Here is a 15,494-nt window from a genome sequence, read left to right as displayed (position 1 = left end):
AACTAAATTAAAGCAACTGAAACATATCAATGGTACTTGCATACAAATCACATTTTATAAAAACATCACATATTTAATACACAATAACAACTATAACTAATACAATTATAATTTTATAAAAATAAAACTTGATAAACAAATTACCACATAATTTTCTTATCAATCACTTAAATCAATAACATTACATTCATATTTTTGTCAACCATCACTTAAATCAATAATATCTTTAGTTGCCACATTTTTGTCAATCATAGATAAAAATGCTTCAATTCTAGCTATATATGGTGTTTCCCATTCTTATGCACTATCAGCTCGATATCTATGCCACTTGAGTGCAACAGGAGGTATTGGCGAGTTTGGTTTACGAAACACCTGAAAAATAATAATAACATGTATTATTAATAACAATCTAATAACTATATAATAATCCAAATACACAACATAATAACAAATAAGAATACCTGAACAAAATGACAATCATTCACAAAACCAATACTAATAATTCTGTGTTGTAGTGATGGAGGAGGTACTGATCTCAGCGGAAGATAGGTAAGACATTGAAGTCTAGACAAATGGATCAAGACCACATTATACTTTGAAGCGATCAAGTGTCCCATGTCAGGTAATGTCATCCAGTGCTGGGGAGGTGCAACAGACTCAAAGCAAGAGAGTGCATGCATTAACTCATCTACACGCATATTAGATCCATATAATTGTGAATACTCAGCACGAAAAACATGTAACTCTTCAATCAGGTTAAGACGAATATCTCCCCAATTTTGCTCACTCATGCCAAGTAATGCCGCAATGGCACAAAACCCACAATGTCCATCAGAATCTACATTCACAATATTGTGTATGAAATATTGTATGTTTGGTGGAAAAGAATCATCATAACCTTGCAATCTATATTTCACATTCACACGAGATTTTGAATGCTTACATTCCTTCCTTATCTTACTTGAACTCTGTATTACTGGGGTTGTATTATCATGAGAAGACTGTACTATTTCAAAATAAGATGGATCACGCTTGGTAGAACTATCAAAGTGATATTTTTTCTTTGAGGATGGCTTACCTTTTGTTTTAACTTTAACACTTAGCGCCATCAATGAAGTTGTAGCAGGATCAACTAATTCTCTCAACTTTTGTTTCAATACCAATTTACCTGCCTCTGATTCTAATTGAAACTTCTTATATATGGTATCTATCTCTAGCTCAATCATCAGTAGAGATGAGATATCTTCATCACAACTAGTCTGCATCAAATGTAACTTTCTCCAATGAGAATGCACAACTGATAAGGGAATTGGTCGTCCTTGAATGATGAACTCTGCAATTTCATGTGCACAAGGCAAACCATGTGTACTTCTTATCACACATCCACATGAAATCTTATCCACCCCAATTTTCTGAGCTATTTGTGTTTGCTTTAACACCATATTCATTGCATTTCTAGAGATAATACCTCGTAATTCTCTGAAAATTTCTGGTTTGAAATTATGTTGCACCAATGTTAAGCTCTTCTCAAACGATCCTTTGATCTCAGTATGCTGTAACTCAATAAGAGAGTTGATGATTGTCCATGATGACTCAAAATCACCTTGAGATGATCCAAGATGTCTTTTCAGCTTCGCATGCGCACTCTCAGCCCTTGAACAAAATCATATTGATATATCAGATATCGTAATTTTTTAGTATATTATAATATAAATAATAAGTAAAAATATATAAGATCTGAGTTTTATAAATAGTACATGTTAGTAGTAACATTCCCAAAATGCATTATCTTATTTGTCCACGCTGCAACAAACTTTTCCTTATAATTATTCAACCATGCATTTCTCACATAATCAAGTGCATTGTCATATATATGATACTCAATTGTTAAGTCATGAAGCCGACGTTCATATTCATTCTCAGTTGAGGCAAACATAACAAACTGCCAACCTAATATAAACTTCTCCCATGTCTCTTTTCTATCGAAGAACTTCTTACAATTAGCGAGTACATTTTTTGATATATGCCACCTGCACAATAAAGTGGTAGCATTTGGAAACACTTTATGTATTGCATTTATCAATGCTAATTCTCTGTCCGTAACAACTACTCTCGGAAATATATTAGATCCCATCAAACTCTGTAATCTTTCCATTGCCCATGTATAGTTATCCTCGTATTCATGATCCATGAATGCAAATGAAACAGGAAAAGTCAATTCAGTGGATGTTACACCAACAATCTGAAGCAGTGGATATCTGTACCTATTAGTTTTGTATGTACAATCCACTATTAAAACATGGGGAAATACCTTTAATAACTCTATAGCCATCGGATGAGCCCAAAATAAATCTGTAATACAATCTGTTGATCTCTCACATCTATGCCATTCCACATAATTACATTCTCCTAATTTCTTCATCAACTGTTGCATTTGTGATCGACCACCTTTCTCTATAAGTCTATATCTTTGACGTGCATTATATATAGTTTTGATAGTAGTTGCGTTTCTATGGTCCTGTGCCTTTATAGCCATCAAAATATTTCTAGGCTTCACAAGATTATTAGACATTGTATTCAATATTTTTTTCTCTTCTTCTGTAAGCCGCCCTGCATATGAATGACCCTCAAGTTGAGTTGATGGTACATGATTGTGAAATCCACATGTAATCTTCAACTTCCATTTTTCGTCTAAAACTTTGAGGCCAACTAATTGAAATGGACAATCACATTTCTTTGAACCCGTACACTTACGTTTTAATTCTTCCCCTGATTCTTCTCTCTTTTTTGATGGTCTATATTTTCCACCTCTTTCGCAAGCAAAACGAACTCTAAATGGCCTTCCGGGACCTCCACATTCAGAACCCTTTATCACGATAACAATTCCATTTTCTTTTCCAACTTGTCTAACCCATCCAATAAGTTCTTCTTTACTGCTAAACAACTGATAAAAAAATAGAATTCAAATATTGTTCAAATAATAATAAAATAAAAATTTAATAAAAATGTATGATACCTCATTGGTAGTAAATGGTTCAATAGCATCAAATGATTGTTGAAATGAAAAAAAATTATGTAAATAGAAAACATAAATAATTTAAAAACATTGTTCACATAATAACTAAATGAAAGTTTAATAATGTATGATACCTGATTGTTGGTAAACGGTTCAACAGCTGACTAATGAAATATGAACAAAAAATAAAAATTATGTAAATAAAAAACATAAATAATTTAAAGTAATGAAATATCCGAATCATTAGATTCGGGGTTACTTGACTCCCCCGAACCGAAGGATTCGGGGCATCATCGAGTTCCCGAATCCTTCGGTTCGGATACTCAAGGAGTCCCTGAATCGAAGGATTCGGGGCACACTGATTCCCCCCGAGGATTTGGGGTATCCTTCAGAGTTTCCCAACTCTTGCTTATAAATAAATTTAGAAATACAACAAATTTTCAAATACCTCATGTATTTCATCATCTTCTTTCTCGCCAGAACATGAATAGTTATTATCTTCTTTGTAAAACTCTGTAAACATTTGTTTATGATAATCTTCCATGCTTAACTTACCTATCACGAGCTGAACTGTGCTTAGCAATCTTTCGTGTTGAGTGAGTAATAGTTGTTCTGTAATGCTTGTTGTATGTTGAATAACAATGGCTGCGCGGCGTGGGTGAGTAAAAGTGTTCAGATATGGTGATATAGTGAATAAAGTGGCTGTAGCGACGGTGGGTGAGAAATTGCGTACACGCGCGCTTGAAAGAGTAAATGCTGAGTGGTTGAACATACAACATTTATTAAGGGTAAATATGAGATTTTATGTGAGAATTGTTTAGGAATATTAAAAATAGGTTACGGAGAGTAAAATTGATGGTTGTAAATAGAATTTTCCAATTGGAAAATGGCAAAGAGGTGAAAACGGCCACATTTACAAATATAACCTTCAAATTAACAAAGATAACGTGCACTTTACGTTAAAGTGATGCACAAAATCGCACTCATGGTACCTGCACTGCACGGTAAACTCCAAGCCAAGGGGATGCTGCTGCTAATTGCTTCTTGCTTCTTGCTCTTCGAGAGAGCATATATATATATATTAAAAATAAAATATAATAAATTATTATGTATTATTTTTCTTTTATTTATTATTAATATTTAATATTATTTACGATTATGAATTATAGAATATATTACTATAATATAGCTAATATCTAATAATTATAACCAATTTTCTATCCTAGACTAGTACCGGATCCGACCGGACTAAATTAAAAATTGGTTACGATTAAGATTGAGAGATCGTAGTGGTCATTTCGGACCCAAATTTGAACATCCCTAATCTCAAGGTCAAAATTTTTCTCTAACTTAGATTTATTTGTTTTATATTGTTATATTTGAATAACTATATTTTAAAAAGTTTTATTCTTAAATTAATTATACTCTTAAAAAAGAGTTATATTGTTAATCTTTGAACTGCATTTGCACTTCGTAATAATCTGGTCATTGAATTGATTTTTTGTCATTATAGCCACTAAAAGTTGATTTTTGTTACAATTCAGTCTCTTTTTTTTTTTTTTTGTCAAATTCTATTAACAGAAATTAACATAATATACATTAATAAAAATCTCAAAGTTACATGATTGCGGAGTGTATCTTAATTTTAACATTAACAGATTTTTGAGTTTATATTAATGTATATTAATTTAGTTTTTGTTAGTAGAATTTATTAAAAAATCAAAAAGAGAGATTGAATTATAACAAAAAATAAAGTTTAGTAGTTGTGATGACAAAAGTTAACGTACAGTGATCAATTTATTACAAAATATAAATTTTACAAATTAATAATACAATTTATCTTAAAAAAAATATGAAAATAGAGGTGGAAAATGATAGACAATCCAAAGCCCAAATATTATGATTATAAAAAAATAACAAAATGTAGATTGAGGTGTTGATTTGGTTCGGAGTCTATTGGAACTGAACTTTATACAAATTCCACTAGAAAACGAATCATTTTATCCAGTTTGATCTAAACTCCGTTTTTTTTTCCAAATCTATATTTTTGTTCTTGTATTTAAATAATCACATATTTTTTAAGTGTGATTATTTATTTTTTTTATTTCGATTACACCTCTGAATTTGATTTTTGAATTAATTTAATCCTTATACTTTGATCCCTTTTTTTTTTGTGTGACAATCCGGACTTTTCTTTGTTTTAATTATACTCATGAACCTGCATTTTAAAGTCAATTTAATCCTATACTTTCATATGTAAAAAATTAAAAATAAAATGAGATTACAAAGTACACGTCAAATTACAGGGGTTAAATTAACTAGAAAATACAGATCCAAGAATGTAATCGAAACAATAAAGAACTCAAATTGTCACATAAAAAAAAGTAAAAGTATAGAGGTTAAATTGATTCAAAAATATAAACCTATGAATGTAATCAAAATAACGAAAAATTCAAATGGTCACATGAAAAAAAAACATGAATTATATATATATATATCATCCAAATAATTATATATACACATATTTATGTATTGTACTTGTTGTCTTTGTTTTTGTTGTTTTCTAGATATAACAAAGATTTTATTTGAATGGAAACGTCGTCGTCAAGCTGTTTGAACCTGTAAGAAATAAAACAATCAAAGGGTACGGGGAGGTCTTCACACAAATATTTTAATACTTAAGTCAAATACTAAAAATAATGAAAATTGTATTAAAACTAGTATCAGAGACGTACCTTTTTTTAGAATAAGTGCATACCTATTTATGAAGGGATATGAAGTAATCTTAGATAATTTAATATTAGGATTTTCATAGATAACGTCTATCTTTACCTTACCTAATTAATATTGTTAGAATTATGATTTTTATGGATAATATTTACCCTAATTTTTTTTAATCGGCTAGGATTAGGATTCTGACATTTTGGAATCCGTTAGAATTAAGATTTTTATAGATGATGTTTATTCTAATATTCTAAAATCTTCTTAGAATTAGAATTTTTTATGAATAATTTTTTTTTTAAATATTCGAAAGGATTTTTGAATGTCAGAGTTATTTAGTTTACGAATTTGTGTGAGACCCCAGTGGAGAAATTTACTCATTTTAGTCCAAAAATATATTTTGAGATTTTAGACTTTTTTTAGTCTTTTAATAGACTTTTACTATGGCACAATAATTTTAATTATTATTAATATTCAACAACCCTTAATTAGTTTTTTTAGTCCTAAATCGACACGTAATCAAATCAGATCAAAATCCAATCCTCTCAAATACTAAAACCAATAATCAAACCAAACAAATTCAAACTAATTTTTAATTTAAATAAGAGTTTAATCGCCACTCATCGTAGATAACAACCAACTACTAGGATAGTGTGAAATAGCTTTAAATAAAGTTTGATATAGTTATGAACACTCGCTTTAAATAAAGCTGCCTTGTTTTGTAAAATTCTATTCACAGTAAAGGTTGGTTTTACTCTTCAGAGTTATATTTTAATATACTTAAAATATCCTATTTTGAAAATTCATTTTTACTCTCACATTCATTTTCTCCCTCAATCAATTACCCGCCACCCATTCCTTTCAAAATCGCCATCCATCCCTTCCAAAACGAAGATAATATAATAAAAAAATATCATATCTAATGTATATAATACAACAAAAAAAATATCAATACAACAAAAAATACACACATATATATATATATATATACATTAACACGCACACATACATAAAGGAAGGAAACACACAAACATATATATAGTATATATATAGATATATATATATGTGTGCCTATATATATATGTTTGTGCGTCTGTGTACGTGTATATATATGTATGTGTGTCTTTATATATATATATAATGTGTGATTATTTATTTTCATCTTTTTTTGTGTTTGCCCATCGTGAATTATTTTTGTGTTTGCAACATTGTATGGCTAGTGACGAAAGAGAAAGTGGGCAGAATATATATCTGTGTGTCTGTATTATATATATATGTGTTTTTTATTTTATAAACTTGTCTCGTGAAGCTGGTATTTGTGAATCGAAATTGTTGAGATTTGAAGATGTTAAAGAGATGAATGTGTGTGAATGGCTGCATGTGTAGAAGAGGATATTTTTGAAAAATATTAATTGCAAAAATTTATTAAATTGATTATAAAAAGTAAAGGAATAAAATTGAATTTTTAATTACTGCGAAGAGTAAAATGCTCGCTGTGAATAGAACTTTTACCTTATTGTCCGTCGAGTTGGGGGCACATTATCCAATTTACCCCCAATTGGACGTGGGTGATGTGCACCTTGTTAAAGCAGGTGCACAAAATCGTGAAAACCAATAATATGGCACTGGCCGATTTGGAGAATGAATTTTTTTAAAAAAATATTAATTTTTTATTTTTTTTTATAACTTAAGAAACTTGAAGAATCTCTTGATCATATATAACCTGTGATAACCTATCTGACACTCTTTAAAAGTTACTAGGTGAACAGACAAGTTTAAATCTATAATTTTAAAATATTAAAAAGAAATTAGAATTATTGTCTAAAAATAATTAAAAATTTTAAAAATATTTTTGAATTTAAAAAAATTATTTTAAATACTTAAATTTTAATATTTGAAATGATATTTTATATTATGTATTATATTAATTTAAATATATATAATATTATCATAAATATTAAAATTAAATATCTATGTAACATGTTCACTTATTATTAAGTATTTAAACACACCCTATATGTATTCGCCTTCGCTCCAACTCTTGAACCGTGAACTGCTCCCTTTTCTGGTTCAGTGGACAGCCTGACTCTAAAAACATTAATTTGAACTCATTTAAAAAGGTTGTATAAAGTCTGTATAATACAATGGGACAAACGAAACAAAATTCTAAAAATATAATTTATAATTTTTATAAAGTTAACTCGACTCATTTTCAGTCTCATCAAGTTCTTTCTATATATATATATATATATATTTTGTAGTCCACATGTCTAATTTTATTTTCCAATATTTTTGTAAATATGTCAGGCCTGGTCAAGATGCAACAGATATTAACTTCATCATTGTGCATGATCGTTTGTTGTATAATTAACGAGTTTAATGTGAAAAGATTCAATGACACTACTTTGAATAACGTTTGAGAAAGATTTTTTCAAATATCTTTTATAATCAGATAATTTTTTCAGAATCTTTTATTTTATTAAATATAAAAAGGATCATTGTAATATGACATGCAAAGAAGGAAACATGTGACAATTAATAGCATCGACAACATGATACTATTAATTAATTATTTATTATTACAATCTCAAAAGAGTTGTGCTATTTGTACATTAAGACTTTTATAAATTGATTTACAGGGACAATAAAATAACCATTTTGTTCCTATGATAAATGACTCAAAACTCTCTCTCTAACATTCCAAAATTTTGAAATAAATAATAATTATTCAAACTGATGTTTGAGGACATTATTGAATATTTGGGAATTAAGAGGAAGTATTTATTTATGTGGTTTTGAGGAAAATAAAGAATTAAAGGTAATTAATTAAATTATTTGAAAATAATTATTAATTATTAATTATTGTATTTGTGGTGATTATTGAACATTTGTGGGTTAAAAGGAAATATTAAATTATTTGGAGTATTTGGAGATTTAAGAAAATGTGTATTTATGTTGTTTTGAGAAAATGAGAATTAGGATAATTAATTTAATTTGGAGTATTTATGAAAATAGGAAAATAAATTAAATTGATGGAATTTCTAAAAAATGTGTGGTGAAAGTGAAATAAGAGGAAAATTGGATGTGGGTGTAACTGTGAGTTTCTGAAAGTTTTGAGGTGCCTTTGCGATTTTTAGAAAGTGAGTTGGGGATAGGTTTAAAATTAATTGGAGGCATATTAATGTTGAAGACGCGTGTGGCACGAGCGGTCGCATGCGAGGGTAGCCAGGCGAGGGGTACGAGATCTAGACCGAGGGAAAGCAGCGCGCGCCGGGGGGGGATTTTGCTGAATTTTGCAGCAAATAAGACTCCCGAAATGACGTCGTTTCGGGGGAGGAAGGGTGGTTGCGTGGCAGCCACTGATCGCGCCACGTGATGGCCTCTGGGCTGCCCATTCGCCTTGCCACCCAAGCTAGCTCATTTTGCAGCAATTTAAGGCCATTCCAGTGGCCATTTCGTCCACTTTTTGCTTCCAAAACAGAGAGAGAAAATAGGAGGAAGATGATGGCGCTCGGCTAGCAGAAAAATAGAGGAAGAAATAGGAGGAAATCAGGGATTTTGCGGCTATTCGGTGATTAAAAATATTTCGGTAAGTGGGTAAAATTGGTATAAATATTATATGTTTAAATTATAAATTTTATACGGTTAAATTATACAGTTTACGCGGTTAGAATTAATTATTAGGAAATATTTTACTTCGCAACGGAAGTACAAAAGAGGCAGGAATCAGTCGATTATAAGCAAGCTCCTAACCCTCTCCTCATGTTCTTCATTTCTTGCGAGAGTCTTCGTTATTTTTCATATTTTAAACCCTCACTCACCGTGACTCGGATCCAGGCATAAATAATAATAATTCACGTGCTAACCATTTTATGACTTTTATTTTATTAATGGATTTATTGTTAATGGAATGAGCGAAGTAGGGATGTCTTGGTGTCTTTCATTTCGACCATCACGGAGCTTCGAATCGCTCCACTTTCCTTGAAAATGATGCCGAACCCGTTGGAACTAGGTTCTTAGAAAATGGATGTGGTCAAGATTACGGGGTTATGTTAATAATTTATTCTAAATATGGAGATGGTTTCTTATATATGAGAAGAGATGGGCATAAGAATGATATAATGGAGTTTATGCTTTCATGGAGAGAGTTTGTGAAATAATAAGCTTAAAGTGACTAAGTTTAGTGTTATCTGTATGTGTGTCTAAGGGTATGGGGTATAAAGCCACTGACTGTCAACTGTGGGTTGTGGCAATTGATGGCTGGATGTATGTGCGCCAGTTATCGGCTGTTACGATAAGCGCTAGACGGGCCAAAAGGGCTGATACTCTAAATTCCTGCATTTGTTTGTATATATCATGATGTGTGTGCCACAGGGGGTTGGGTTGAATTCATTTGGGGAAACATGCTTTGTGTGTGATGAGATGTGTGAGCATTTGCATAACCTAGTTGGTTTAAGAGTCAATTTGGGTACCCTAGGCGAACATGTGCATTTGAGCATGCATGTGTGTATTCCTATGTGGACGTAGCATGGCCTGATACTTGATTTACGGGGGCCTTGCCATCACGTTTATGCTACAGAAGCCATTGCATTTCTTATGTGTTGCATTGCATGGTTTTATTGTTACTGTTATTCTGGGCGGGAGTACAGTGCCAGTCCGAGAGTCGGGAGTACCAACTTGGAGGAGCTTCTACTTGGCTTAGAGATTAGCTCGGGGGAAACCCGAGGCCAAGATCGCGGAAGGATATGACAATATGATGGATGACATGAAGAACATATGAGGGTATGATGGGTATCAGGAAAAGCATATAACGAGTACGTATCAGCAAAATTCAAACGTTGAATGTCAGGAAAAGCCAACCATGGTCAGGAAAAGGCGGGTCCTATTAAATGATGAAATTGTAGCCTATGTTAAGCTGCAATATGTTTGTATGCGGGATTTGGGTGCTAATGTATGGCTTATATGGGCCCTAAGAACCCTTTATGTGTAGTTGATTTTATGTTATGCATTTAGAAGTAAGGCACGTATGGATCATGATATGGTGTGGTTGCATTAGCATGACTTGCATGGGATGTTGGAAAGAGTCCTATCCGTAACCGGTTGCCTTTCTTTCTAGAGCTTGCTGAGTCTTGCGACTCACATTTACTTTACATCATTCCAGGTAAAAGTATCCTGAAATTGCAGATGTGTACGCGAGGAGTTGGGTCCAAATCGTCAAATCAAAATAGCAAGTGCAGGGTCCCCCGAGACTAGGTCTTGGGTGTCATTATGCTTGTGTTAAAGTAATGTTTTATTTGTTGAGATGAGTGTATTCTATGAAGCCAGATGGGCTCATGTTGTGAGTGATTATGTAAGGATGATTACTTAATATTTTATGATAAAGGTTTATGGTTTCTAAAAGGGTTGGGTGTCAGTCTTAGGTTGTGTTATTATTCAGTATCATTTAAATAATAACCCTCTCACGGATCCTCTTTGTGCACGGGGAGGCTCTGGGCGGTAGGCCGTTACACGCTCTCTCTCCCCCTTTTCTATATCAGACACGATTGACTCTTTCTCTCGCTCTCCCTCTTGCAGACACCGTTGCCCCCATCCACGTCTCTTTTTCATGACACCGTTGGCCTCACCCTTTGGCCACTCGTCTCTCTCTCTCTCTCTCTCCGAACATCGTTAGGCCCACCCTATGGACATGTCTACATTCTATCATAAATTCAAGTTTTCTTTACTCCTGTGAAGATGGAGATATTGTTGAGAGCAGTGGGCTTTTTTGGGTTGACAAGGACGCCTTCACGAGGAATTTGGAGGCAGTGGCTATGGCGATATCAGGAGGCGAATGGTGGCACTATGACTCGTGGTGGGGAAGTGGTCTATGGGAAGTCTGAGACAGAAGGTTGAGGAACGACAGAGACGAGGGCAATTGAAAGAGGCAGATCGATAGGAACGATGGCACTAACCCAACGGTGAGAGACAGGAGTAGTGGCTTCGTCAATGGAAAATGGTGGCTTCGCCGATGGAGAAGAAGGGTTTGGTCGTTTCTCGTTTGTCCCGCCTTTGTTTCCCTCTTTTCACTTAGATTCATTTTTTTGTGACAAATTGCTTCAATTTATCACGAAATATCCTCACCTGTAACCCAATCTATAAAGTTCTATCTGTACAAATAGCATAACTTACCTCAAAATAGACTCGATAAACAAATAATACAGTACTGCAGCGAGTGCGCCACAGCTGTTCGACAAAATGTCCGTAAGGTGTTCTTGCAGTGAGATCTTGCCCATAAGGTGTTCGACAAAATGGCAGTGGAGGAAGTTAGGCATTTTTCAGTGTCAGTATCGCCTTGAATACAGGGAATCCGTCAGTAATTTCAATTGATACATAGGATAAACATCCATTCCACTTACCTTGTTTAGCTAAATCAGAGCTATGTATTTTATCAACACTCTCATTCCATAAATATCTTTTCTTAAACTAGTAAGTTTCCTTGATCTTAGTATAAGCCTACACAACACACGCTGACACGCATATAAGTAAAGGATGTTATTCAAAGTTATGGCCGATTGAGTAGTTTCGTAAAGATTGAGTTAACATTAATGCATAACAAGTGATTCTAAACTCACCTTACATGGGCTGGACCAAGCCAACATCCAATCACATTCTTGCCCGGCTTCATTTTTGCCGCGATAAACAACTGCACCATCGGATCCAGGTCCAATGGGCCTCGCCCAATATCTCTCACCATGTAAAACTGCCACCGGCCCCACCCAAGATCTCTCACCATATGCATACGTAAACCTGCCGCCAGCCCATCCCAAGATGTCTCACCATGCAAAAATGCCGCCCACAGGCCATTTGCAATGGGTTCAGGGTACTATTCAAACTCGCCCCAGTGGGGGGGGGGGGGGGGGGGGGGGGTGATTTATGCACATAATTCGGACGAGTCTACTTTAATTAAATATGCATATAGGAATAAAATAAATATTAATTTTACAGTATTTTATAATTATTTGCATATGATTGTAAATTTTTCTCAATTAATTAATAAGTTTTCTCAAGTCGTATTAATTCTTTATTAATTCAATTTTATCGTCAAATTTTTTAACAGATATCAAAAGAATAAATAAGTATTAAGTTCATTGAAAACCTATAATCTCGGAAGGGGATTTGATTCACTAAGCTTTCTTGATTCTCACACATAAGTTAATCATCTCTCGATATCATAGTCAAGCATATAATTTATATTGTCTATGAATTTAATTTATAACAATTTTTTAGTGAATCATGCATAAATCATTAAATTATTAAAAGATGATCAATTTTTTATAAATATTAAACACAATAATATAAATTACTCATACAAATAATAATTGGATTTTGAATCAAACTAAACAAATAATAACATAATCTCAAAATTAAAATCTATCTAAACCCTAAGGAAAATAATTTAGTTAGATATAATTAAAATAAAAATAAAATTTAAAAATTGTTAAATGGAGTAAAAGAAGCTTTCGGCATTGCAGATCCGGGTTGCACGGCCTTCCAGTCGCTTGAAGCCTTGAGTTGCCTTTTGCGCCTGCTTAATTCTTTCTGTCCGCAGCTTCCATTGCCTTCCAATCTCCCTCAATTCCCTGCTAATCTCCAATTGCCGCTTTAATATATATATATATATATATATATGGATATGGCATGCCCTAGCCCAATTCTCCAATTTGCACGTCTCAGTTGTTGGCCTTCTTTTAATTCCATTCTTTCCCCCAGTTAAATATAATATAATATATAATATATAATATATATATATATATATTTGGCTGCTTGCACTTCTAGCTCAATTGCAATTCTTTAAGCGTGAATTTCTCCCCCAATTAATTATTAACTTTAATAATATTATAATATTAATTTTAACAATAACCTATGTATTAACATTTAATATCATTTTACGTTCAAATCTTCAAATTAATATCCTTTACTGAATTCCTATAAAAAATATTAAAATAATATAAAATCCATATAAACACACATTTTAAGGAAGAATAATAGCACAAAGTTAAGATAAAAATTAAATAAAAATATGTATACAATTAAACCCTATCAAATACTCCCACACTTAATCTTTTACTTGTCCTCAAGCAAAGTAGAGAAAAAATTAAAAAAATTATTTTTACGCTAGGCCAAAATCAAGAAATCCATCAACATATCAATGCATAATTAATCTCGAAATTGGTTAGTATTCATATTATCATATCACCTCTAAATCTAGTAGTATTAATTGAAAGAATTACTCATGCAAAATCATCACTTTTGCTTCAGTGCGTACTTCAAAACTGATTCATGAAACCTTGCAATTGACACAATTAATTCATAGAATAATTTTCTTGCAATCACTTTTCTCTACTACTACAAACTTAAGAAGTAACAAGGATAAGTTTTTTGTTTTAATCAATTTTTCCTAAGTATTACTTGGCTTTTGAAATGAAGGTCGATACTTTGTAACGAAGACACCCAGTTACTCTTCTAAATAATTGTTTAGAATGCATTTGTATACTCATATTTTGAATCACCGTTTAACTTGAAAGATGATGCAGGAGCACACTGTCAACCCCCAATTACTATTAAGCGGCTCAAAACATAGGAGTAGATAAATTGTGTTGTTATTAAGTTATAACAATAATATTTATTTATCTCGGGATCGGCCTAAGCAAAAGCATCCACCACTGTCAAGGGTCTGGGATATCATTAGTGAGGCTGTTAATTAGGTTTGAATAGCAATGACACCAACACCACGAGGGGGGTGAATTGAGTTGTTTTAAAATTTTAATTGAAGTTTGAAAATCCTTTTAATGAAAAATGAGTTTTTAGTGTAAGTGAGGATTAATGAAATGCTTAGAACAATAAATGAAACAAAGAGCACAAGCAAATAAAAGGCACAATGATATATAGTGGTTTGGCTTAAACCAAGCCAGATCCACTACCTTAGCTCCTTACTAAGGATTTTTCAATCAATCCACTAAAAACCTTATATCTCTCCGGATAGACCCTCTAGCAACAAGCTAGGAAGATATAGCCTCTTGCTTAACCAAGTAAGCCCTCTAGCACTAAGCTAGGTATTTCAACCCCTTGCTTCAATAAGCAAATCCTCTAGCATAACAAGTTAGGAATTTTACAAAGTAGTACAAGATAAGAGAGGATCTAAAAGTTATCACTCTTAGTTACAAATTCTCTCAATAATACAACAAGGCTTGAAGATAAATTTAAAAAGATAAGCACAAAGCCTTTTGGAGAGAAATAAAATCACCAATGAAGCACACAATAGAGTAAGCACTTGGAAGCTTGAAATGTAATCTCTTGGGGTCAGTTGATTCATCCATTTGATCTCCATTTATAGTGCATCTCGAGCCCATTCAAAAATATAGCCATTGGAAACTTGAATAGAGGAGAATCTAGCCGTTGGAAGCTGTCTGCGACATAAACTGTCGACATTTGATGAAAAACTATCGATAGTATTGAAGAACTGTCGACATTTTTTATGCAAGAGCTGTCGACATTTAGCTACAGAAAGCAAGATTTGAAACTGTCGACATTTTAACATAAAGTGTCAACAATTTTATAAACTGTCGATAACATCTTGAAACAAATCGTCGACGGTTTGTCAAGATAAAAAACCAATGAAATTCAAATGCTATAAAATTAACTTTGCTTCATGATACAATCCACAACATGTATACATAACAACTTATTTACATTTCTTTAAGTAAATATCCACATTTTA

The 15,494-nt window shown here is 32.5% G+C and overlaps 1 protein-coding gene across 1 annotated transcript; it reads right to left on the bottom strand.

Annotated features, from left to right (window-relative positions):
• Window positions 1–297: 297 nt before the first annotated feature.
• Window positions 298–12,509, bottom strand: LOC127794078 (uncharacterized). The gene is made up of 3 exons (XM_052324970.1): window positions 12,349–12,509; window positions 462–1,653; window positions 298–372 (listed from the first exon to the last, which is right to left on the bottom strand). The coding sequence occupies exons 1-3, from the start codon at window positions 12,507–12,509 to the stop codon at window positions 298–300; spliced, it is 1,428 nt and encodes a 475-aa protein (XP_052180930.1).
• Between the last annotated feature and the right edge of the window lie 2,985 nt (window positions 12,510–15,494).

The sequence above is a fragment of the Diospyros lotus genome, chromosome 2 (genome assembly GCF_014633365.1).
Source record: "Diospyros lotus cultivar Yz01 chromosome 2, ASM1463336v1, whole genome shotgun sequence".
Lineage (NCBI taxonomy): Eukaryota > Viridiplantae > Streptophyta > Magnoliopsida > Ericales > Ebenaceae > Diospyros > Diospyros lotus.
The sequence above is the reverse complement of the archived record's forward strand: the minus strand, read 5'-3'. Positions and strand labels throughout refer to the sequence as shown.

Coding starts and splice junctions, on each gene's coding strand:
- LOC127794078 (XM_052324970.1), bottom strand. CDS start 12,509: ATGGTGAGAGATCTTGGGTGGGGCCGGTGGCAGTTTTACATGGTGAGA. Junction 1,654..12,348: donor CTTGGTCCAGCCCATGTAAG/GTGAGTTTAGAA, acceptor ATTTTGTTCAAG/GGCTGAGAGTGCGCATGCGA. Junction 373..461: donor ATGATTGTCATTTTGTTCAG/GTATTCTTATTT, acceptor ATTATTTTTCAG/GTGTTTCGTAAACCAAACTC.